The 27349-nt window shown below is 39.7% G+C and overlaps 1 protein-coding gene across 5 annotated transcripts in view; it reads right to left on the bottom strand.

The window, feature by feature from the left end:
- Positions 1–27349, bottom strand: part of FRYL (FRY like transcription coactivator) — a 302188-nt gene that overhangs the window by 138832 nt on the left and 136007 nt on the right. For all 5 annotated transcript variants that reach the window (XM_062213674.1, XM_062213678.1, XM_062213676.1 and 2 more), the window contains 2 exons: positions 13970–14169; positions 1472–1525 (listed from right to left, as the gene is read on the bottom strand). In XM_062213674.1, coding sequence (XP_062069658.1) covers positions 1472–1525; positions 13970–14089 — 174 coding nt within the window. In that variant the 5' untranslated portion in view covers positions 14090–14169. The remainder of the gene's footprint in view (positions 1–1471; positions 1526–13969; positions 14170–27349) is intronic.

The following is a 27349-nucleotide window of genomic DNA, read 5'->3' as shown; positions in this document are numbered from 1 at the left end:
ATCCAAGGACATAGCATTTTGTATAAGTTTCCACTGAAAAATTCTTTTTTTTTTTTTTTTTTTTGACAGGCAGAGTGGACAGTGAGAGAGAGAGACAGAGAGAAAGGTCTTCCTTTGCTGTTGGTTCACCCTCCAATGGCCGCTGCGGCCGGCATGCTGCGGCCGGCGCATCATGCTGATCTGAAGCCAGGAGCCAGGTGCCTCTCCTGGACTCCCATGCAGTGCAGGGCCCAAGGACTTGGGCCATCCTCCACTGCACTCCCGGGCCACAGCAGAGAGCTGGACTGGAAGAGGAGCAACCGGGACAGAATCTGGCGCCCCGACTGGGACTAAAACCTGGGGTGCCGGTGCCGAAGGCGGAGGATTAGCCTATTGAGCCGTGGCACCAGCCTCCCACTGAATAATTCTAACCAGACTTCTTTATCTTACAATTTCCTTAATATGAGCATTGGCTTCTACTTCTTACACGCAAAATCTTGAGTAAAGCGGTTCAGGAATACAAGATGGCAGCTGCTATGGTTTGGATATGGTCTCAGTGTGTCACCCTAGGATTTGCAGGTTGGAAGCTTGGTCCCCAGTGTGGTAGTATTAAGAGGTACATTTAAGAAGTAGGTACCTTTAAGAAGCAGAACCTAGTGGGAGGTGATTAGGTCACAGAGGGCACTGCCCTAGTATTGGAGAATGAGTGAGTTCTCACCAAAGCAATTTTTAATAAAAAGCAAGCCTGACCCCTCACTCTGTCTGGCTTCCTCTCTCACTATGAGATTTCCTCCACTCTTGCCACTGTGTGTGATGGACACGATCCATGAGGATCTCACCCAACCCAAGCAGAACCCAAAGCCATGCTCTTGGACCTCTGAAACTAAATAAACCTCTTTTTTAAAAAAAGAAATTATTCAGCCTCAAGAATTTTATTACAGCAACAGAAAATAGACTAACACAGTAACAGAAATCTGAGTTATAGTTTTTTTAAATAATCAACATATAACAATTATGATAATCTATCACTTGATCTAACATTTAATCTTAGTAAGAGAATTAACATTAGAGGCAATATAATATGAGGTTCTAGATACTTGTATTCTACATATAAGTATAGGTTCTTAGAATCTCAACAGAAGAAAATAAATATTATAAAATAGCATTATATAAAAATTGTAGGATTGGTATACAAGAAAAAGCTGGGAAATGTAATTGGTAACAGAAAAATTTCAAAAGTCACATTAAAGACATCAACAATGAAAAGTATAATGTTTTAAAATGCTAAATGAACTGAAATCAATAAAGTTCATAGTTCAATTACTTGTTAAACAAAAAAGCTTTACCAATTCCACAATGAATGTGCGGAAGAAGGATAGACAGGATCACTAAACAAAATGAAGGAATTTCTTAATAATTGATATATTTGGGTCAAACTATTAGGATGAACATTTTCTTTCTAGGAAAAATTATTCCCACACAACTGACATACCTGGTCAAACTGAAGATCTTCACCCCTCTGAAGAGATCTGGATAACAGCTTCTCCTATAGCAAAAACAAAGCATAAGCAGAAATATAAGAAATCTTCTATACGATCAACAGCTTGGATTGGTGAGCTGGTTTGGGTTTTGTTTTCATTTGCAATTAGGTGGTTTTGAAACAAGTTAAGCCTCCTCTGTGCCTAGGGTCAGATGACTGAGAGACTTTTTTCAAAAGTTTGCAAACTAAAATATAAGGGAAAATTTATATTATAGAGCCAGGTTAAGTAGTTAATAAAAATATTATGGTGATTGTTCCTTAAGGGACAAATGTCTATGACAGTTGTAACTGTAAAGTGGGTTACATGCCTCAACACACAACAAAGATGGTTTTTCTCAGGGCTGACGTTGAAGCATAGAGGTTAAGGCTGTAGCCTATGATGCTGGCATCCCATATGGGTGCCAATTCAAGTCCCAGTTGTTCCACTTCTGATCCAGTTCCCTGCTAATGCACCTAGGAGAAGCAGAAGGAGATGGACCAAGTGTTTGGTCCCTGTACCCAAGTGGGAAACCCAGGAGAAGCTCCTGGCTCCCAGCATTGGTCTGGCCCAGCCCTAGCTGTTGTAGCCATTTGAGGAGTGAACCAATGGATGGAAGATCTCTCTCTCTCCCTCAGTCTTTCAAATAAATAAATAAATCCTTTAAAAAAAAAAAAAGTTTTTCTCTTCCATTTCATGTCACTTCATTTCCACTGTGTGTGACACTTATATTTTATCCCCAAATTTTTAAGAACTAAACACTTGTAAGTGTTAAAGATACAATGATGACCCAAGCAATAGAATCCTTGCCTTCACTGAGCTTAGGGAGACAGACATTAAAAAACTAATCATACCAACATAATCACAAACTGTGGAAAGTGTTGTAAAGGGAAATACCACATCGTCTGAGACACAATGTGTAAACTCATCCACTTGTGATGGTACTTTCAAGTGTCAACTTGTCTGGACTAAGGGATCCTCAGCTAGCTGACCATGATTTCCGTGTGTTGTCTGCAGGTGTGTTTCCAGAAGTGACTGGCAGCTGAATCAGTGTGTGGGGAAGGAAGATCTGCCCTTACTCATGTGGGTGGGCACCATCTAACTGGCTAAGGGCCTGGAGAGAATGCAAAGGAATAGAGAAGGGTGAATTCTTTCTCTCATGGAGCTGGGACATCTTTTTTCTCCTGCTCTTAGTTATCAGAACTCTAGGCCTTCAGCCATGCACTGAGAGTTAATACCATTGGTCTCTTTGGTTCTGTGGCTTTCAGGTTTGGACTAAGCCACGCAACCTGCCTCCCTCATTCTTCAGCTTGCGGACGGCCTATTGTGCGGCTTCTCAGTCACCACAATCATGTTAGTCAATTCTTTATCATCTATAATACATTTCTCTGGTTCTTGCTCAGGCTCTTTCTCTCCCCACACATACACACACACACATTCTGCTTTCCTAGAGGATCCTCATACAGGTGTATAGACATCATTTCAGATTTAATTTTCTCTCTGAATCATGTAAAGAATATGTTCCAGGAAAAAAATATATATATATATGCATTTGCAGACAGGCATATACTAGGACATTCACTGTCAACAAAAAAAATGAGGAGCACATTCATGTATAACAATGTGGAATTTGGGTCATAAGTAACAGTATATCTATATTAGATACTGTATAATCAGTAAAGTAACAAGTAGAGCTAAATTATAGATTGGAAAATCTGCTCAATATATTAACTAATTAGAAAATAATAGATATAAGAGAATACATAGTACAGACTTATGGTAGTTTATAAGTTTAAACTCTAGAAATACATTTCTGCATATATATGCACACACATATATCATACGAATAATGTGAAATATGATTATAAGTTGTTTTGTGATAGGATCATCATTAGCTTATTTTTACTTTGAGTTTTCTACAAAGAACACAGATTACTAGTTCTTATTCCTTTATGAAATTTCTACAAAGAATGCACATTACTTATTCTCAATCTTAAATTTCAGGGTTATTATTGGGATTTCCATGAGATTCAGCAAATTTACTTAATATGGAACTAACACAGCACACCATAAGAAGTATGGTTAAAGAAATGAAAAAAAAAGTTCTACACATAAAAAGTTTTCAAACATTAAAATAACAATTAAGACAAAAATCAGGTATTGAGAAGGGGATTTAATTTTCTCATTTTTAAATTTGTCAAATTTCTCTCTCTCTCTCTACATATGTGTGTGTGTGTGTGTGTATAGATATATGTATGTTTATATTTAACCTGAAATATATCTTAAAAACAATTCTTTGGGGCTGGTGCTGTGATGTAGTGGGTTAAAGCCCCAACCTGCAGCATTGCCATCCCATATCGGCACCAGTTCAAGTCCTGGCTGCTCTACTTCCGATCCAGTTCTCTGCTATGGCCTGGGAAAGCAGTAGAAGATGCCCAACTGCTTGGGCTTGGGCCCCTGAAGCTATGTGGGAGACCAGAAAGAAGTTCCTGGCTCCTAGCTTCAGATCAGCTCAGCTCTGGTCATTGCAATCATCTGGGAGTGAACCAGCAGATAGAAGACCTCTCTCTCTTTCTCTCTGGCTGCACCTCACCCCGTAACTCTTTCAAATAAACAAAAATAAATCTTTTTGAAAAAAGCTATTCCTTCTGTAATAGAAATATTTATCTAAAATTAGGTCATTTTCATTTTAGTTTCTTTCTGTCCTATTAATTCAAACAAATTGAATAAAATAGCATGTGTAGTATGGTCCCTTTTGCATTTTGCTACCTATTTGCCTTGCTGGATACCCCACATATAGCTATCTAACTTCCTGTATATATTCACAAGAAATGTCTGGGATTAGATTATGTTTAAATATATGATGATTGGTTTTTTGATTATGCTTTTAATTGAATTCTTATATTAAATATGTATGATGGAAAAATAAACATTCTTCTATGAAAGAAAGCCAATTTAGAACTATGTATATTCATGAAGTGTCCTTACCCAGCAAAGTCCTAATTTCCTTCTCTCATTTATGACCTATCTTTATGAAAATAAGATCACAAATGTATTACCACTAAAATATTAAAAAATTCCCAATCTAACTGTCAGAGACTCTTGTTTCTAACTACTTTAATTGGGGTCAGGAAAACATTTGAATCCATGACACTTTACTTCTTCACCTGTAGGTGTGCAGCATATCCTTATACAAGGGCCTTCACAGCCTAAGCATACTTCAGATAATTATCTTATAAGCCAAACCTTGAGTTTCTAAAATTATACACATGCAACATAATGATGACTCTTCACAAACAGTCATTTACCCAGATCTAAAATTTAAGTGAAACAGCAAGTCCCACAGTAAACCTTTACCTGGAGAACACGGTTTCTAAAAGTGTCTAAGCTTGAAATCCGGTGAGCTTGCAGAGGAAAGCTACTATCCCAACGTGGGCTGTGTATCTCAGATGTGGCTTGAGAGAAGGAAATGGAAAGCAGTGTCTTCCCCAACTATTTGGCCATTGGGTCCCTTGATTCACTGTGGATTTAAAGTCTAAAGACCTTCAATCATATTTTGAGAACCGCTAATCTAAGTAGCTTGTTACTTATGTACTATGTTTATGTAACAAAATAATGGCCAAACAGAAGAATAAGAAGAGAGGGATAACTTCCTGAGAAACACTCACACTGTCGCCTTGTATTTTACCCTTGTTATTTCTCAACAAATTCACTCTTCCTCAAAGTTTTCTAAAGATCCGGCATCTACGCAAAGCTCTTTCTGAAGCAGGAAATGGGGGATGGGCGATTTTTTCCATAGTAAGAATGCAAATGATTTTTGAATGCAAAAAGAATGCTCATGTTATCATCAATACAAAGACATGAAATAAATTACTGCATTAAACATAAATTACTAATCAAAGACTTTGTATTGACCTCTCAGTTTAATTATAGTATGGCTGAAAAAGCCCTAATCATTGCTCAAGCAGGCAACTTTTTTTTAAAGAAAAGCCATTAAAAATGTTTGTAGTCTATGCAACCCATCATCACAAACAATAACTAAAAAGAATACAAATTTTTCTCTGTGATCACACATACATGAATGCAAAGGCTATATACAAAAATGTTTACTAAAGCAGTTTTTTCATAGTAGCCTCAAACTGGGATAAGTCCAAAGCTAATTATCAATAGGAATTGGTAAAAAAAAAAATTGGCGGCCAGCGCCGCGGCTCACTAGGCTAATCCTCCACCTTGCGGCGCCGGCACACCGGGTTCTAGTCCCGGTCGGGGCACCGATCCTGTCCCGGTTGCCCCTCTTCCAGGCCAGCTCTCTGCTGTGGCCAGGGAGTGCAGTGGAGGATGGCCCAAGTCCTTGGGCCCTGCACCCCATGGGAAACCAGGATAAGCACCTGGCTCCTGCCATCAGAACGGCGCGGTGTGTCAGATAAAATTTTTTAAAAATCTACAAAACATATATATCTTCTCCATTTGCAAATGTTAACTCTTATTTATTTATTTATTTCTTATTGGAGAGACAGAGAGAAGACAGAGCTCCCATCCCCTGTCCCATTACCCAAATGCCTACAACAGCCAGGACTGTGCTGGGCTGAAGCTGAGAGCCAGGAACTCCATCCAAGTCTCCCACACAGGTGGCAGGAACCCAAATACTGAGCCATCACCACTGCCTGCTTGCATTTGCAAATTAACAGAAAGCTGAAATCAGGAATGGAGCAGGATTCAAATCCAGGCACTAGGATATGGGATGCAGGCTTCTTAACCACTAAGTCAAACATCCACCCCTGCCATTTGTGTTTTTTAAAACTGGTAAAGGGACTGGCACTGTGGTATAGCGGGTTAAGCTGTCGCCTGTGGTGCCAGCATCCCATATGGGTGCTGGTTTGTGTCCTAGCTGTTCCATTCCAATCCAGCTCTCTGCTGATGGCCTGGGAAAGCAGTGGAAGATGGCCTAAGGGTTTGGGCCCTGCATCCACGTGGGAGCCTGGAAAGAAGCTCCTGGTTCCTAGCTTCAGTACTGGCTCAACTCCAGCTGTTGTGGCCATTTGGGGAGTGAACCAGTGGATGGAAGACCTTTCTCTTTGTCTCTTCCTCTCTGTAACTCTGCCTCTCAAATAAATAAATAAATCTTTGAAAAAAAAAAAAAAAAAAACAGGTGGCACTGGCTGGGTGTCATGGTACAGCAGGATAAACCCCTTTTTGGGACATCTGCATCCTATATGGGAGCCTGGAATTGCGTCCCACCTCTGCTTCTGATCCAGCTTCCTGCTCATGCATCTGGGAGGCAGCAGATGATGGCTCAAGTAGTAGGGTTTCTGTCACCCATGAGAGGGAACCAAATGGATTTCCTAGCTCCTGGTTTGCGCCTGGCAAAGCCTCAGCTGTTGCAGCCATCTGGGGGAGTATAGCAGCAGGTGGAAGACCTCTCTGTCTGCCCCTTCCTCTGTCACTCTGCCTTTCAAATAAATAAACAAATAAATAAATCCTTTTAAAAGGAGACAGCAGATGCTGAAGAAATGGATAAACAATATATACGAAAAACACAATTGTTGACAGCAATCACTTTGGTCAAGAATGGAGAGATGTTTTTATTATATAATATCTAGAATTATTTTTATTTTTCATAACAATATTTTCATAATAGTATAGATCATTAATACTGACCCTAAGGCTCCTAATCTTTTATATTCCTATTTGAGTCTATAGTGATGTACATATTTATGGAATACTAACAGCAACATGTAGTTTCCAGGGAAAACAAGAGAATTTATTTAAAAGATTCTGGAACAGCAAGATTATAAGGACACTGAAATATTTCAATAATTAACCAAGTTGGCAGGTGGAAGGCACTCATAGGCAACGTTCTCTTCTATACTACTCCCTTCACAAGACAACAGTAATAACTTCTAAAGGGCTAAAACCAAAAGCACAGGAGAATCGGAGAAGAGGAGTAACAGCAGACGGCAGAGCATAACTAACTCCTCTCCTCAAACAATGGTGGCTGCTACGTAGGCACAAGGCAAAGTCTGAGGTCTGCCCATTCATTCACTCATTCACCTAAATTATGTTTGGGGCACACAGAATACCAGGCACTGTTGCAAGCCCTAGAGATACTGCCACAACAAGATGGAACACAATCCCTGCCACGTGGAGCAGATGGTCTAATGAGAGAGCAAAGGACAAGAAGGGGGGCGGATTCTGGATGATCACAGAGATGACCACAGAGCAGACAACACTGGCACAATCACAGGAGAGCTTGCCCAGCAGTCAGGCAAGCTAAGCCGGCTGATGCTTTGAAACTCCCCAAAGACTCAGGAATTGGAGAGCGTGGGAACTCAAAGAGTATTGGCCAAACCTGAGGACAGAAATGAGAGGGCTGCATGAAATGCTTATGAAAAACTGAAATGAAAAATGAAATGCTTATGAAAAATGAATGCTTATGAAAAATTGTTTAAGAAAGATTTAGATCCTCCCTTTCATTATCTTCACAATTAAAGACAGCAGCTTGAACCCACTCAAACCAACATTCTCTCCTGAACCATCACCTCCACAAGTTATAGTAAATAATTTCTATAGGGTTAAAACCAAAGGACAGGAGAATAGGAGAGGAGCAGTAAAAGTTTACCAAGGGCAGCTCCCTCTACCTTACCCACAGAGGAACTGTCTATCTTAGGAAACAGCAAAGGAGAGCGATATGGAATGTGGATACAGGAGTTAAGTTGAGTTATCAGCATGAAGACAAGGAAACTAGTAAAAATTTATATATCAAATAAAAAACCCCAACTTATCTTCTGTTTCTTAGAAATTAATTAATTAATTAATTTGAAAGGCAGAGGATCCAGAGAGAGAAGGTAAGAGAGACAGATATCCCCATCCGCTGGTTCACTCCCCAAATGGCTGCAAAGACTGGGGCTGGGCCAGGCCAAAGTCAGAAACCAGGAACTTCTTCTGGGTCTCCCACGTGGGTGCAGGGGCCCAAGCACACATGGGCCAGGCATATTAGCAGGGAGCTGAATTGGAAGTGGAGCAGTCAGGACTTGAACTGGTGCCCATATGGGATGCTGGCACTGCAGGTGGAGGCTTAAGCCTTCTATACCATAGCACCAAATTGTTATCTTCTGTTTCTAGCTTCCTAGAGAGTCAGCAGCCAGAGCTTAAACTCTCCCACTTCAGGAATATCCTCTAGGGACTCAAATAAATCCCTAGAAAAATATCTGACACTGATAATCCAAATTATTATATACTGGAGACCACAGTCAAAAAGGCTTCCACATACACTATGCTCCTAACCAGTGGTTTCGTGCTTCAGGCTTAAATATGACATGTCAAAATAAATGTGAAGAGAAGGCAAAAATATCAGCAAAATGCAGTTTGAAAGAAACAGAGACTAACATACATATCTGTTTCATATTTTGAAAAACTAGTATAAGTCCTTTTTTTAGGAGGGGGGAGCTATCTTCTTTTCTATTCATTGGCAATCTAAAAGATTAATAGATAAAGTTGGATACGCCTGGGTCATTACCTAGGATTGATCCATCTCCTTTTAGAAAGCAAGCCAGCTAAGGTATTGGATTACATAGTTTGCAAGCTGCAATTCCAATCAGTGACTCTCCTTCCTGAATCTTCTAAAATAGAAATGAAATTATAGCCAAAAATCAAGCTCAGCTAATCTTCGAATCTTTTGGCCTCTTTCACCTCCTTGCGTTACGTTTTCTAATATGAGAATGAAAAAGCCAATTCACTCATTTTCATAGCAGATTAAATTCATTCAGCAGAAGCCATTCTAAGTTCTGCTGAGAGTTATTGTCTGACTGACCACAGCCAAGCCAACCTCCTTGCATCTGACAAGCCCTGGATGCTATTTCTTTAAAGGTACTCTACAAGATTTTCATTCAAGGACCCAGAGAGTCATATCTTGATGGCTGTTTATTAAAAAAAAAAGGGGGGGGGGAGTATGGAATAGATTCCAAATAAATGAAATCACAATAAAAGCGTTTGAGGCTATGTTATAAACATTGTGGCAGCATTAGGTTAAATATATTATATTTTCATTATGTTGACACTAAGGATTTCCAGTTCATTCAAAACTAGATATAAATACAAACAAGGCTGGCAGACCCCTGATAGAGATCAGCAGAAATTATGTTGGTATAAAGACACGTAAAGGATAAATCTGTTATATATGAGGACTTGGAGTTTTTCTATCGTGTAAAGAAGAGTAGGCAGGGATGCCGCTCCACTTTCAATGTGAGGATAAGGTAGAAACACCTGTATTCTGATGGAATCATTGACACCAATGCCCATAATTTTTATAATCTCATCATAGATTACATTGCCAGAGATATCTCTGCAATTACCTGTTAAATGCATGGATAAAATACTATCAGACTATTCTGAAAGAACTATTAGAAGCTCAGACTAGAAGAATGACATTGTGTTTTGTTAGGCAAAGGGCTCAGGCCACCAGAATGTTTCATAAGGCTAAATTCAATTTAAGTTAAAAACCTTTACCAAGTACCTTCTATAAAGCACCTACACCAGGGCACTGCTGCAGATAGAGATGATAAAGATCTGGTTGCAGGCATAAAGTAACTCACATCAGAGGGCATAAACATGTAGGCAACTGACCATAAATATGACATAATCTAATCTAGGAGTGTGCACGAACTATTATGGTGATACAAAGACCCATTTAATGTGGAAATGATGTCCATGGTAAAGGGAACAAGTGGAAGTTAGGAAGAATGATGATGCTTTAAAAGCATTTTTGATTGAGAGAGAAATAAGAGCACACATCTCAGGACCAAAGCACACATAGAGGATACTTTCCACATCACAGCATACACCAAGAGAGGAGGACCAGAAGACACTAAACACACACTGTAATGAGATATGAGGAACTTGGAATGATCTACCAAAACTCGAATTTACTCTCTAGCAATGAAAAGTGAGCAGAAAGGTGTTCATATTTGTGTTTTGGATGAAGGCAAGTCTGGTGAGAGGAAAATGGAAAGGTGAGGGACCCTTCTGTGACTGTTCAGAAACTGCCACAATGCTTTGCTGTGACAGAGCCTGAGCCTACAGGAGTGCAGTGAAAACAGCAACAGAAGAAAAAGGATGGAGAAAGATTGAAAAAAAGCATCTACAGCCTCAGTAAAATTAGGTGATTTCATCCATATTTTCTTCTAAGACTTTCCCTCTCAAGACCTTTACATTTCAAAATTTAAATTTCTTTAAGAATGAACACACTATTTGAGAGCTGATAGAACCATACAGCAATGGTATTACTATAAAATATTTTATAAATCAGAGTAAGAAATTTTTAATTAATTTGTTTTTAATTTGAGAGGCAGAGAAAGAGAGCAAATAAGCGAGAAACAGTTCTCTCAACTGCTGATTTACTCTCCAAATGCCATCACTGGCCAGGGCCAAGCTGAATTGAAAGCCAGGAGCTGGGAGCTGGGAACTCAGTTCAGGTTTCTCATGTAGGTGCTAAGAATAAGTCACTGAGCCATTGTAATCGCAGCCCAGGGACTGCATTAGCAGCAAGCCAGAGTCAGAAGCCAGAGCTAGGTACTGAATCCAGAACTCTGATGGGATGTAGGCATCTTAACTGCTATGTTAAATGCCCACCCCCAGAGGAAGTTGTTTTTTCTTTTTTAAAGATTTATTTATTTATTTGAAAGAGCTACAGAGAGGGAGGGGGAGGGGGGAAAGAGGGAGAGGGAGAAGAAGAGGGAGATGGGGAGGGGGGAGGGGGAGGGGGAGGGGGAAGGGAGGGGGGAGGGGGAGGGAGAGGGAGAGAGAGAGAGAGAGATTATCTATCCATTGGTTCACTCAACAGATGACTGCAACAGACAGGACTGTGCCAGGCTGAAGCCAGGAGCCAGGACTCTTCCAAGTCTCCCACATGGATAGCAGGGGCCCAAGCACTTGGGCCATCTTCCGCTGCTTTTCCCAGGCTACTAGCAAGGAGCTGGATCGCAAGTGGAGCAGCCAGGACTAGAACTGGCGCACATATGGGATTGCCAGCATTGTATGTGTCAGCTTTACCAGCTACATCACGACTCTGACTCCCAGATAAAGTGTTTTTAAAATGTACTGTACGAGGCCGGCACTGCGGCTCAATAGGCTAATCCTCCGCCTGCGGCGCCGGCACACCGGGTTCTAGTCCCGGTCGGGGCACTGGATTCTGTCCCGGTTGCCCCTCTTCCAGTCAAGCTCTCTGCTGTGGCCCAGGAGGGCACCCACATGGGAGACCAGGAGGAAGCACCTGGCTCCTGGTTTCGGATAGGCACGGTGCGCTGGCTGTGGCGGCCACTGGAGGGTGAACCAATGGCAAAGGAAGACCTTTCTCTCTGTCTCTCTCTCTCACTGTCCACTCTGCCTGTCAAAAAAAAAAAAAAAAAAAAAGCTGCTTTAAAAAAATTTATTTAAAAAAATGTGCTGTATGAGTTGAAAATTGCTGAAGCTAAGTGATGGATCCTGAATATTCTTAATATTATAATGTCTACTTTAATATGTTTGAAAATCTTTTAATAAAACTTTTAATGTGTATTTTTAAAAAATGATTATTTTGCTCATTAGACAATGCATATATCTATTAAATTATCATACTATAACCTCATTAATATGCACAAATACATGGCAATTACAACCCATAAAAATAGTTCCCTTTCTTCCTGTATGCTATTTAAGCAGGCTAGTAATTTATCATACAATTTAGAGACCACTTAAAATGAAAACTAACATTTTGTAGAGTAAGCACATTTAAAATTAAACATTATAATCATTCATTCATGACCATAAGCTTTTGTAAGCCCCATTTCTAAATCAGAACTTCACATTATTCACATTTTAAAGTATATATACTAGGATGAAATTAATCATAATTACAAAATGCAATCATGGAATAATTTAAACTGACTACAGTGATTTACGCAACTCTGAAATACACACTTGGCAAACAATCTTTTATCTCTTACTATGTATTAGGCACCAACACATTATTTCATAGATGCTTTTCTCAGACTGCTTTTCTCCACTTAATGATCAGAAAGAAACTTGCACCCATAATGAACAAGTGCAAGTCTTACTTCACTGTGAAAATGAAAAGCATATAACAATGATAACACCATTTTTTACTTCCCCAAGGTCATCACCTCCCCGCTCTGAGGAAGGAGACAGGTTCTGAAGCCACTGCCATTGTGCCCAACTCCTCACTCTGCCACTCATTTGCTCTGGGCCTGAAACAAGCACCAATCGCTCTTGAGTCTCAAACTGGCAATGAGTATCTATCCCTAATCCAGTTGTGTCAGCTGTTACATCCCTCTCTTTTTCTTCACTACCATCTTCTTCTAACCTACACGGTGACCCTGGTACATCACATATCCACTCCCTTCAAGCCCAAAGTTACCTCCTAAAGTTGTATCAATAAGCTAAAACTGTGCTCTTAATGATCAGCCAAGATTACCTGCAAACCCAGTAAGCTCTTGTCTCAGTATTCACTGTACTCTGCCTCCATTACTGGCAATAACAATTCTATTTTCTGCTCTCTTTCCTTTGCAATCATCATCGGCTCTTTTAGCTTCATACAGATGGCACCAAAATCTGTATTTCTAGTTACCATCTCTTGTAAGTGCTCTACAAGAATTCCAACTGCCAATCAAGCAAGGCCACATGGTTAGGTCACTAGTAACTCAAGCTTAACCTTCACAAATGAAAAGTTATCTTTTTTGCTTTTCCTAACCCAAGTAAATACATTACCACCTTTCCTAACACTTCAAAACATCTCTACCCCAAACTTTCTCTCAAAATGCCACTCCTATTTAATTACTTAATTACTTGTCAAGTTCTATTGAATTCACTTTTATTGCCTTTCTTTCTTCTGCAACCATAATCCACTGTTGGTGCCCTACTCAAAGGACCCTTTCTCTCCAGCCTCACCCATGTACAAGAGCAAATGAGTCTCCACCCTCAATCTCTCTGTCTCATTCTCAGCAAGCAGCGTATGACACCATGACAGCATTTACAACTCATCCGAGTCTGACCTCAGCGTTCTCAGCCTTTCCATCCCTTCCTCCTCACCATGGGCTCTAACCAACCACACAGAGTGCCTCACTTTCTCTACGCAGGTCTCATGTACTGCAAGAGCAAACATATGTCCACTTGCTTATTTTATGTTTGCCTACAATCTGAGCATCAACTTGCAGAATAGCTGAAACTTGTCTTTATTTCTTGTTATGTTTTATCTGGCCCCACAATTCCCACTGGTGAGGTACATTCTTGATCTTTTGTGACCTGCAGTAACTTATCAAAGTAGATTCTGAAATCACTGAAGCTTTCTAGATCACTACCGCACTACTAGCCTGTCCCTTATTATTTTTCTCAAGTATACTTTTTCCTTTGGAAATTTTGTATCTAATGGCTAATACAAAAGTCAAGAAAATATTTCAGATTTATAGGTCAGCTCTACTCACCAAGGGTTCAGCCATTACAACTTCAATTTTCTTTTCAGCTTGAACAGCGAATTCTGCAAAGAGGCTCTTGATGACATATTCACCAGGCTTGACATCTGGGTCAATCGTAATGTTTGACATGATGATATTCTTTTTTCCCCAAGTGGAATGAAAGTTAGAAGCAGCACAGTACTTTTTCACTTTGCTGACTCTTGCTGAAGCTAAAAGTAAAAGAAAGATAAGACCCTGCTTTAAAAATCAGCTCAACAGCCTTACTGATATTCATTCTGCCCCAACCACCATTCAGATGTCCCAATCTCCATTTACCATATTCCATTTTTCTCTTTTATTCGTGCCTTCTAACACAGCTATAATGTAGTTTTTTAATCATGTTTATTATGTACAGCTTCTCTCTTTGCCCTACTAATGTGAATTCCATAAAAATAGCCATTTTATTCTCATTTGTTGTTCCTGAATGAATCCCAAGTGCCTAGAACAATGCTTACCATAAACTAGGTAGAAAATAAACATTCATTGAATGAATGAAAGATTGAATGAATGAGTTCAATCACAGAATCAGGTGCAACAAAGAAAACAAAATGTGAATAAATAAAACAAGCATTACATTAGGTTTTTGAAAGATATTAACTTTGGAAAGAGTGCTCAGAGAAGGCCTCACTGAAGAAGCTACACTTGAATTCAGAACTAAGTGATGGAAAAGGCAACAAAGCAAAGCACGAGGAAAAGAAAAATTGAATAGGAGCTGGCACTGTGGTCTAGTGGGTAAATCCACCACCTGCAGTGCTGGCATCCCATGTGGGCACTGGTTGGAGACCTGGCTGACCTACTTCCGATCCAGCTCTGCTAAGGTCTAGGAGAGCAGTGAAGATGGCCCAAGTCTTTGAGCCTCTGCACCCGCATGGGAGACCTGGAAGAAGCTCCTGGCTTCGGATCAGTGCAGCTCTGGCCGTTGTGGCCATCTGGGGAGTGAACCAGTAGATGGAAGACCTCTTTCTCTGCCTCTGTCTCTCTGTAACTCTGCCTTTCAAAGGAAGGAAGGAAGGAAGGAAGGAAGGAAGGAAGGAAGGAAGGAAGGAAGGAAGGAAGGAAGGAAGGAAAAGAAAAATTGAATATGCACACTTGAGAAACATAAAGGCCAGTGTGGTGGGAGCTCAAGGCAGGAGGCAGGGGTGGAGGGTGAGGAGAGAGATGGGGTCAGAGTCAGTAGTTGGGGAACAAATCACATTGAACCTTTTAGGAATTTGTAAGGAAATTAAATTTCATCTCAAATGCAATTACAATTCAATAGAAAGTATTAATGTGGAGAGGGATGACATGTGACTTCTCTTTAAAAAAAAAAAATCTTTCTGGAAAACAGGTTGTAAAAAGAGCCAACGTAGAATCAGGAAAGCTGTTACAGAAATCTAGCTGAGATGACCACAGCTGGAGCTAAGAGGACAGCAATGAAGAACAGACAGATCTGATACATGTTCATGGATTTGCTCTCGAGGTAAGGGAAAGGGAATAACAATGGCTGTCATGATTTTTATTTGAAATCACTTGGTGGCAAGCTCTGATGTAAATGACAGTCTGGTAAGAATGACAGTCACAAAAAAGCACACACCAATGCATGCCGTGCAGCTGTAGCTATTCTGCTCTCTGTACTGCCAGGGCGGCCTGCCTGGCTTCCTACCTATAACTAATCCAGTCCCCTCCATCTCCCACCCTTCATGCATAATTTAGACCTTCCCATGCTCTAAACTTCATCTCATTGTCACCCCTTGAGGCCTAGAATATTCGTGGAGAAGATGCAAGTTTGCACTTCTCTATCTCAACCTGATTTCCAGATACTGCCCTATGGTATGCTGCCTTTTAAGTAACTATATTCTTGAAAAGGGAGGCAGAACCTAATTCAAACACTGAATTTCTTGTATGCATAGGAAAAGGAATTTGTCCTAAATACATAAACTCAAAATTTACAAGTAATTATTCTGTCAAATTAAAAAATCCTACTCTTCCAAACAATATATCAACATGCATAAATCTGTTAAAAAAAAAAAAAAGAATAACCTAAGGAATACTGGAAGCTGCTAATAATGTAGCTAAAATAAGTATCTTCATAGCACATGAAGTTAAATACAAGTTAAATACAGTTATGTATAGGCCTCTTGAACTAAAGAGTTAAAATACATTATGTATAGGCCTCTTGAACTAAAATTATATAATGAAACCAATTCAAAACAAAAATTCACAGCCGTCAAACACAGTGCACATTATTTTAAACAATGACCTATTTGTTATCTCTCTGTTATGACTCAATTGTGTATTATTAAGAAGGGAATCTATTAACAAATGATGGAAAAGGAAATTTTAAATTAGGAGTACTATAATTTGATATAAGCTAGAAGATGAAAGTGTATCTGTCACTTAATTAAGATTATTAAGCCCATAATTAAGATTCCTAAGATTATTAGAAAGTTCCTCTGGCTTTATCTTTATAGTAAACACAACTAAAAAGAAACTTTTAACAGACCTAAGTACTTAAATTCTAACTTTTGCTGAAGTAAAACCTGCTTTAATGACAGCTTTGAGCATTTTTTTAAAAAAGAAAAAAATTAACTTAGAATGACTTCTCAGATAACCCACCATTACTACTGTCATCTATTTCCTTAAATATTAAGCACAAACATTCCTGGGTATTATAACTGCATACTTTAAGAATTTGACAATGAGATCCAGTGTTGTGGTGTAGCAGGTAAAGCCACTGCCTGCGACACCAGCATCCCATATGGGCACCAGCATCCCATATGGGCACTAGTTTAAGTCCCACCAGTTGAAGTTGCTCTACTTCTAATCCAGATCTCAGCTAATGTGCCTGGGAAAGCAACAAAACATGACCCAAGTGTTTGGGTCCCTGCACTCGTGTGGGAGAACTGGAAGAAACTCCTGGCTCCTGGCTTTAACCTGGCACAGCACTGACCAGTGTGGCCATTTTGGGGGTAAACCAGCAGATGGAAGATTAAAAAAAATTAAATTTGCCAATAAAGGCAGGTTTTATGAAAACCTTCATTTCTGTTATCTTTCAAAATAAAAACACTTCTGGTTTGAAAATGCAAAATTTTGTAAGAAAAAAACAAATGCTTTTGATTAAATGAATTTATTTCAATTATATTTCTTATTAATTATCTAATAAATCTTTAGTTTATTAATACAAAGAGGAACAACGACTAGACCATATATGATTGAAATTGCAGGGCACATTGGGGAAACCCTTCAAGACATTGGCACAGGCAAAGAATTCCTGGAAAAGACCCCAGAGGCACAGGTAGTCAAAGCCAAAATGAACAAATGGGATTACCTCAAATTGAGAAGCTTCTGTACAGCAAAAGAAACAGCAGAGTGAAGAGGCAACCAACAAAATGGGAGACATTTGCAAACTACACAACCAATAAAGGATTAATAACCAGAATCTACAAAGAGATCAAGAAACTCCACAGTAACAAAACAAACAACCCAGTTAAGAGATGGGCCAAGGACTTTAACAGGCATTTTTCAAAAGAGGAAATCCAAATGGCCAACAGACACATGAAAAAATGTTCAGGATCTCTAGCTGTAAGGGAAATGCAAATCAAAACCACAATGAGGTTTCACCTCGCCCCAGTTAGAGTGGCCCTCATACAGAAATCAACAAACAACAAATGCTGGAGAGGATGTGGGGATAAGGGCACCCTAACCCACTGTTGGTAGGAATGTAAACTGGTAAAGCCACTATCGAAAACAGTATGGAAATACCTCGAAAATTTCAACATAGACTTACCATATGACCTAGCCATCCCACTCCTGGGAATTTACCCGAGGGAAATGAAATCAGTAAACAAGAGAGCTATCTGCACCTCCATGTTTATTGCAGCTCAATTCACAATAGCTAAGACATGGAAGCAACCTAAATGCCCATCAACAGAAAACTGGATAAAGAATGTGGGATATGTACACTATGGAATACTACACAGCAGTAAAAAAGAATGAAATCCAGTCATTTTAAAACAAAATGGAGCAAGCTGGAAAACCTCATACTTAGTGAAATAACCCAGTCCCAATGAGACAAATATCATATGTTCTTCCTGATTCGGGAGAATTAATAATGCTCCTAAAATGAATGTTATAGAAGTAAAATTGATACTTTTAGAATCAATGACTTGAATAGTCCTTGACCTGACTGTCAAGGGACAGTTTATCACTGTTATTTTTTATTATTTATATCCTTTTGGTTTTGTTTTTTTCTCTGTTTTCTTTCTTTTCTTCGTACTATATGCTGAACTCTTCTTGTAACATAGAGTTAATTAATGCATTTTAAGTCAATTGGAAAAAGATCCCAGTTAAACATAAGAGGGGGAATAAGAGATGGAGGAGGCAGTCTAAAACTGTAAAGCTGTAAAGCAGTATAGTTCTGCTACAGTCCCACAGACTTACTTCTAAGGGTACAGCCAAAAAACTTGACATGGGACTCCAAATCCATAAAAATCAGTGGTATAAATGCCATCTTAACTGTTAAAATGATCATATTAAATGTTAAAGTCAACATATAGATAGGTTTAAGTGTAAAAGCGATCATATAAATCACATCAAGTTCCTGGTAATAATAATATAATTAAAAAGGAAGTAAAGTCCAATATGGGAAGCAGTCCACACAGCAGACTCCTAGAATGACATTCGCTGTAAATAACACTCTGACCTCAGAATCTACCCTGGAGGCTTCCTGATCTGGCTGAAAGGTCTGAGAGCATTTCAGGCATAGAAATCCAAGACCCTGTGGCAAAAAATATCCTACACAGAGGATCTCTGTGAGACCTCAGTGGAAAGAAAGGGTCATCAAAGAAGGATGTACTTTTCTCTGAAGGGAAGAGAGAGCACTTTGCTTATGGCCATGTCCAAATCCCGATGGAGTCTATGGTCACAAAAGCCTTCCATAGCCTTGACAGCCATGGCAAGAGCCTTGAGTGATCACTGACGTCATAAGTAAGAGTGTTAATTGTTAAAGGAACACCAGAAGTCACTGTGCACTTACTCCCCATATAGGACCTCCATCCCTAATGAGTTGTACTATGAGAATCTACTGCAAATTTTGTTCCCAAACTGTACTCTATATGTTGTGTGTGTGCGTGCGTGCAAACTGTTGACGTCTGTGCTTAGTATGGAGTTAGTCCTCTGTAAATAAAGTCAAACTGAAAATGAAACATAATAAAGAAGGAGATGGGAGAGGAAGAGGGAGGTGGGATGAGAGTTGGGGGGAAGGAGGGTATGTATGGGAGAAAGAACCACTGTATTCCTAAAATTGTATCTATGATAAAATGCATTCATTAAATTAAAATAAATAAATAAGAAAGAAATTGCAGGTCACAAAACAACCTAATCTCAGTAACAGGAAATTAAGAAAATAAATTATTTTTACAATCTAATAAACAATTTCATGCAGACATCTGAAATGGCACTGCCAAGAAAGAGTGAATGGTGGGGCCAGCGCTGTGGAACAGTAGGCTAAGCCTCTGCCTGTGGTGCCGGCATCCCATACAGGTGCCAGTTCACGTTGTGGCTTCTTTTCTTTTGATCTGGCTCTCTGTTATAGCCTGGGGAAGCAGTAGAGGATGGCCCAAGTGCTTAGGCTCCTGTACCTGCATGGGAGACGAGGGAGAAGCTTCTGGCTCCTGGCTTTGGAACGGCCCAGCTCTAGCCAATGGGACTATGTGGGGAATGAGCCAGCGGATAGAAGATCTTTCTCTCTTCCTCTCTAACTCTACCTCTCAAATAAATAAATAAATCTTTAAAAAAACAAAAAAGAGTCAATAGCATGGGAAAGTGTTCAACACGTAATGTCAAGTGAAAAAAAGATGCTAAGAGTATTTTACAAAACCAAAACAACATTAGACAGCAGAAGAAATTATTTCTGGTATATAATACTTATACCTCCACTCTCAAAGCTCTAACGATGTAAATCAAAAAAGACCTCCATCCCCTCTAAACTGAAAAGTAGACAAAAGACATGAATAAGTTACAAAAGATAAAATAGAAGAGGCAAAAAGCTCAGTAAATAATACTTAACCTCACTAATAATCTGAAAATGAATAAAAATTAGATAATATTTTCTGTTAAGTCATTCCCCCCAGCTTTGTATTTCATTACGATGCATTGCTAAGTATGTATTAGCTTTTCTCATATTCTGCTAATCAGAGAGCAAGGAGATGATCATTGCAAGCAGGGGAAGAAGGCTATTTTCCACATAACTAGATTAACTTCATGATGCTTGACTGCTTGAATGAAATACTTTATAATGCTTAATTTTTTAAAAAGATTTTTTTTTTTTGACAGAGTGTCTTGGCTTTCCATGCCTGAAATACTCTCATGGGCTTTTCAGCCAGATCCGAATGCCTTAAGGGCTGATTCTGAGACCAGAGTGCTGTTTAGGACATCTGCCATTCTATGAGTCTGCTGTGTATCCCGCTTCCCATGTTGGATCCTTCTCTCACTTTTTGATTCTATCAGTCAGTATTAGCAGACAATAGTCTTGTTTGTGTGATCCCTTTGACTCTTAGACCTATCAGTGTGATCAATTGTGAACTGAAATTGATCACTTGGACTAGTGAGATGGCATTGGTACATGCCACCTTGATGGGATTGAATTAGAATCCCCTGGCACATTTCTAACTCCACCATTTGGGGCAAGTCCAATTAGCATGTCCCAAATTGCACATCTCCTCCCTCTCTTATTCCCACTCTTATATTTCACAGCAATCACTTTTCACCTAAATGAAAGATCTCCACGAGTGAGATCCCAGTGGAAAGAACAGGTCATCAAAGAAGGAGGCACCTTTTCTCTGAAGGGAGGAGAGAACTTCCACTTTGACTATGACCTTGTCTAAATATGATCAGAGTTGGTGAACTCAAAATGCTTCCATAGCCTTGGCAACTCATGACAAGAGCCTAGGGTGATTACTGATGCCATAAACAAGAGTGTCAATTTGCTAAGTCAACAATAGGAGTCACTGTGTACTTTCTCCTCATGTAAGATATCTGTCCTTAATGTGCTGTACATTGTGATTTAATCCTATACCTAGTACTCAAACAGTATTTTTCACTTTGTGTTTCTATGTGGGTGCAAACTGTTGAAATCTTTACTTAATATATGCTAAACTGATCTTCTGTATATAAAGAGAATTGAAAATGAATCTTGATGTGAATGGAAGGGGAGAGGGAGTAGGAAAAGGGAGGGTTGCGAGTGGGAGGGAAGTTACGGGGAGGGGGGAAGCCATTGTAATCCATAAGCTGTACTTTGGAAATTTGTATTCATTAAATAAAAGTTTAAAAAAAGTTATTTATTTATTTGAAAGGCACAGTTACAGAGAGGCAGAGGCAGAGAGAGGCAGAGAGAGAGAGAGAGAGAGAGAGAGAGAGAAAATCTTTCATTCACTGGCTCACTCCCCAAGTGGTCGCAACACAGATTGAAAGCCAGGAGCCAGGAGCTTCTTCTGGATCTCTTACACAGGTGCAGGGGCTCAAGAACTTGAGCCATCTTCCATGGCTTTCCCAGGCCATAGCAGAAAGCTGGATCACATGTGGAGCAGCTGGGACTTGAACCAGTGCCCATATGGGATGCTGGCACTGCACGTAGTGGCTTTACCTACTATGCCACAGCACCAGCCCTAACATAATGCTTAATTTTTTAAAAAGATTTATTTATTTTATTTGAAAGGCAGAGTTGCAGAGAGAGAGAGAGAGAGAGAGAGAGAGAGAGAGATCTTCCATCCTCTGGTTCATCCCCAACAGTTGCAATGGCTAGCACTGGGCCAGGACAGAGCCAGGAGCTTCTTCCAGGTCACCCACTTGGGTGCATGGGCCCAAGTACTTGGATCATCTTCTGCTGCTTTTCCAGGCACATTAGCATGGAGCCAGATCAGAAGTGGAGAAGCCAGGACTTGAACAGGCAGCCATATGGAATTCTGGTGCTGCAGGCAGTGGCTTAACCCACTGTGCTGCAGTGCTGGCCCTGGTACTTTATAATGTTCAGTTTAAGATTTCTTTACATGCTATTATAGAATTCTGAAAAATTTATGCAAGCTTATGTGAGAATAAAAACATGAACGTTAAGAATATAATTCTTAAGAACATAATTCAGGCATTGAATTGCAAATTGCAGAAATCCAATGTCATATTAAACATTCTTGAAATATAAATCTATGAAAATCTAACTGCTAATACTAACTATAAAGCAAGACTTGAATAATTAAAATTTGGGAAATCTAAAAGTTAGCATGCCTATTCTTTCTGTTAGATAAAGTTCAAGTAAAACAAACATTGTTTTTAGATGGCTTATTCTCTCTGCAGTACTGTCCTTAGCATATTTAATAAAATAATTAAGACCTTCTTCCTGTTCATAGAACTTCTATACACTTATAAAGTACTAAATTCCCGGGGGCAGCACTGTGGTCTAGTGGGATAAGCCACCACCTGCAGCGCCAGCATCTCATATGATTGGCGGTTTGTGTCCCAGATGTTCCACTTCCAATCCAACTCCCTGCTAAAGTGGCTGGGAAAGCAGTGGAAGATGGCCCAAGTGTTTGGGTTCCTGGACCCATGTGGGAGACCCAGGAGAAGCTCTGGGCTCTTAGCTTCAGGCGGTCCAGCCCCGGCCGTTGAGGACAATCAGGAAGTGAACAAGGGATGAAATATACCTCTCTCACTCTGTCTTTCCCCCTCTCTCTGTAACTCTCTTTCAAACAAATAAAATAAAAAAATAAAATCTTTTAAAACATGGAACAGTAAATTCAGTCAAGGAGAAGAGACAAGTGAGAAGAGACATACAGCCCTTAAAATGATGTATGTTTGGGTGAATTCATTACTTTACAGCAGTGAATCTCAGCTTTTTTTTTTTTTTTTTCTGCCTTAAATGTGTTCTAATGCACAACACAGACATAGTAACATCCCTTACACACACAGTGGTTCTCAAGAATCATGAAATCAGAAAATCCCTCTAGGTAAATGTGGTTTCAAATTACTTTGGTGGGAATGGCCATTGCGGCATAGCCAGTTAAGCCACCACTTGGGACGCCTGTACCCCATTACAGAGTATCTAAGTTCAAGTCCTGGGTATTCCATGTTTCTGAACCAACTTCCTACCAAGGCTCCTGGGAGGCAGCGGATGATAGCCTCCCAGTATTTGGTTCCTGCCACCCAAGTGGAAGACCCAGATGGAGTTCCTGGCTCCTGGCTCTGGCCTGGCTCACCCCCGGCTGTTGCAGGTACTTGGTAAGTGAACAAGCAGGAGGAAGATCTTTGTCCTTCCCTCTCTCTCTGTCACTCCATCTTCCAAATAAATAAATAAATCTTTGTTTAAGATTATTTTAGAATAAAAAAGACCTTGGTGAAGTCTATGTGAGCTGCCTCTAGCTCTTCACCCCCAAGAAAAGGTCTTCAGGGATTAAAAATGGCTGCTTTATGGTCCCAAACGTGCATGTGCACGCAGAATACATGCATGTATTTACATAATATGAAAATGTAATACAGCATCATACAACCCCTTACACTTAACAATTAGTTAACAAAACTCCAATGGCCACCCAATATAGAAAAGGTGTAAGATATATAGCGTTGGAACAAGATCAAAATTCAAAAATATCTCTGAATTTATAAGGCAGATGCAAAATTTTTAAAGAGCCTGCCTACTCCAGCTATTTTGTGGATTCCAGCAAACTCACTCTAAAGTTTATGTGGAAAGGCAAATGAGACAGAATGGCCAACACAATCTTGCAGGAGAACAAAGCCAGAGTACCGACTCCTTGACTTCAAGACTTACTAAAAATCTACAATAATCAGGGCAATGTTATTGGCAAAAGAATAGACAAATAAATCAATGGAATAGAATAGAGAGCCTGGAAATAGATCCACACAAAAACAGTCAACTGATCTGTGACAAAGGAGTACAGGAAATTCATTGAAGAAAGGAAATTTTCAACAAATGGTGCTGGAGCCAGTAGATATCCACATGGTTAAAAAAAGAAAAGAATCTAGACACAGAACTTCTAACTTCTGCAAAAATAAACTGAAAATGGATCATAGATCTAAGTATACAATGCAAAACTCTAAAACTCCTAGAAGAAAACCTAAGTGATAAAATTTTGAGTTTCATGGTGATTTTTTAAATAAACATTAAATCATGATCCATGAAAAAAATTTGCCAAGATGGACTTTATTAAAACAAAAAACTTTCTTGAAAAGATACTGTTTAGAGAATGAAGGACAGGGTCAGTGTTGTGGCACAGCAGTTGAGGTACCACCTTCAACACTGGCATTGCATATGAGCACCATGAGCATGGGTTCGAGTCCCAGCTGCCCCACTTCCTATCCAGCTCCATGTTAATGTGTCCAGAAGAGCAACTGAAGATGGCCCAAGCACCTGGGCTCCTGCTACCCATGTGAGAGACCTGGATGGATTTCCAGACTCTTGGCTTCAGCCTAGCCTAGTCCCAGGTGTTGCAGCCATTTGAGGAATATACCAATGGGTGGAAGATCTCTCTATCTGTAATTCTGCCTTTTAAATAAATAAATTAATCTTAAAAAAAGAAAGAAAGATAGAGAATGATACACAAGCCACAGGCTGAGAGAAATTATTTGTAAAACACATAGCTGAAAACTAACTGGTGGCTGGCGCCGAGGCTTAACAGGCTAATCCTCCACCTTGCGGAGCCGGCACACCGGGTTCTACCCCCGGTTGGGTGCCGGATTCTATCCCGGTTGCCCCTCTTCCAAGCCAGCTCTCTGCTATGGCCCGGGAAGGCAGTGGAGGATGGCCCAAATGCTTGGGCCCTGCCCCCACATGGGAGACCAGGAGAAGCATCTGGCTCCTGATTCGGATCAGCGAGATGTGCCGGCCGCAGCGGCCATTGGAGGGTGAACCAATGGCAAAAAGGAGATCTTTCTCTCTGTCTCTCTCTCTCACTATCCACTCTGCCTGTCAAAAAAAAAAAAAAAAACCAACAACAAAAAACTGGTATCCAAAAAAACATGAAGAACTGGTAAGCTCAACAGCAAAAAAATAACCATCCTATTAGTAAATGGGCACAAGATCAGACAGCTCACCAAAGACATGAAGATGGCAAACAAGCATATAAAAAGATGCTCAACCTCACAGATCTCCAGGAAATTGCAAATTATAACGAGATACCACTACACATGTATTAGTATTACTAAAGTCCAAAACACTTAAACCAAATGCTGGTGAACATGTAGAGCAACCGGAACTCTCATTCATCACTGCGGGAAAGCCAACTGGTACAATTACTTCTGGAGGTAAGTTAGTGGATTCTTTGAAAATTAAACCTACTTTTAACATATGATCTAGCAATTACGATCTTTGGTATTTACCTAAATGAGCTGAAAACTTAGGTCCACACACAAACTCGCACAAAGATGTTTATGGTGGCTTTACCTCTAATTGCCAAAAATCTGACAGCCATCAAGAAGTCCTTCACTAGGTGAATGGATAAAATGTGGCATCTCCAGACAAGGGAATATCACTCAATACTAAAAGGAAATGAGTTATCAAGCCAGGAAAAAAGACAAGAAAGAAGGAATCTTAAATGTGTATTATTAAATAAGAGAAGCCATTGTGAAAGGGCTGCATACTATATTATTACAGCTATGACATTCTGGAAAAGAGAAAACCACAGAAATAATAGAAAGATTGATGACTGCCTGCTGGAGGCGGGGAGGGGGGAATGGGATGAACAAGTGGAACACAGAGGGTTTTTAGGGCACTGAAACTGCTCTGTACAATACTATTATGGAAGGTATAGGTCATTCTATATCTCTCAAAACCTACAGAGTGCACAACATAAAAAGTGAAACCTAATGTAAACCATAGACTTTAGTTAATAATGCTATTAGTATTTTTTTTAATCAATCGCAACACAGGTACAACACTAAGAATCTGGGAAACATGGGAGAGGGGAGCCGTTATATAGCAGCTCTCTCTACTTTCTACTCAATTTGTCTGTAAACATGAACTGTTCTAAACATAAAGCATTAATTTAAAAAAAAAAAAAGATTAACAAGCCTATTATATCTCTGTCAGCCAGAACTAAAAGTGCCTGGGAAGAGTCAAACACCAGCTCCAGCTGAAGCTTAAAACAATTATGTACTTGGATCAAGCTCAAAGACAGGAAACTATAAGTCAATTAAAAACAAAACATCAAAAACACAAATCAGTTTACATGGTAGGCAGATTAATAATAGAAACAAAGAAAGCAAAATCAGTATCAGGAAATAAGAACAAATTTCAACTTCTAGTGAGACCAATAGGGTTGGTATATCCTTCAACTACTTAGAGGACAACTGTATATTTGAAAGGCTCTCAGAAGAGGTGAAAAGAATGTAAGTCATGTGCATGTTGTGTTATGCTGAGTGGTACAATTCAAAGGTGTCATTTGATGGCTTTGGTGCAGAAGCATCACCAAGAGAAGAAAATGGGCTGTATGGCAAGGTATACCCCAAATTCCTTCATGTTAGTGCAAAGTATTAACAGACGCTGTTTATTTCTGATGGAAATGAAACATTATTTAATACACAACATGACTTAATAAAGCATCATCTCACTGTATCCTAACAAACTGCTAGATTTGGATGTGGTGTGTTCCAGCACAATGGTCACATGTTCAAAGTTTGATCGTCAGGGTGGTAATGTTCGGTGGTAGCTTCTCGACCTTTTGCTTAAGATCAAGTGTAGAATGTTTAAGAGGTGAGGCCAGAGGGAAACCCTTAGATCATAATGGGTGTTGCCCTCAGTCTCCAGGAGGAGACTGAGCCTGGCCTCAGTCGCTACCTCTGGCTTCCTGCTAGCTTTTTGCTCTCACATGAGCTTCCCCCAGGCCCTCCCCAGAGCCTGCATCATGCTGCTGGGGCTCAGCCTTCGAAACTCTTTTCCTTTGTAAGTAGAAGGCCTCAGGATTTCATTCTAACAATGAAACATGATTACTATTACAAAGCTATTCTGATTTCAAGTGATATGCTGGGAAATACTTTCACAATGGCTGATTTCAAGCCAGCAATGGTTTAACAACTGATAAAGTTTTACAACAGGTAAAATGCTAGGTGGGAACAAGATCTAGAACATCACTCCTAGTTATAATCCATTTATGATGAGGAAATTGACTCCAGATTAAAGCTACTTGTCACATGGGAGTGGTGGAGTTGAAATGTGAACTCAGGTCCTGGTTTCTAAGAACTTTCACATCAGTGACTTTATTGTCACCAGAACTATCAAATCCAGATGTATTCTTTTCTCTTTTAAAGGTGCAGATTAAAAACAATATTTATTCATCTATTTTTATTTATTTTAATGGCAAAGCAACCAAG

Source organism: Lepus europaeus, chromosome 16 (assembly GCF_033115175.1).
Source record: "Lepus europaeus isolate LE1 chromosome 16, mLepTim1.pri, whole genome shotgun sequence".
In the NCBI taxonomy this organism is placed as follows: Eukaryota; Metazoa; Chordata; class Mammalia; order Lagomorpha; family Leporidae; genus Lepus; species Lepus europaeus.
This window is presented reverse-complemented; position numbering and strand designations above follow the sequence as displayed.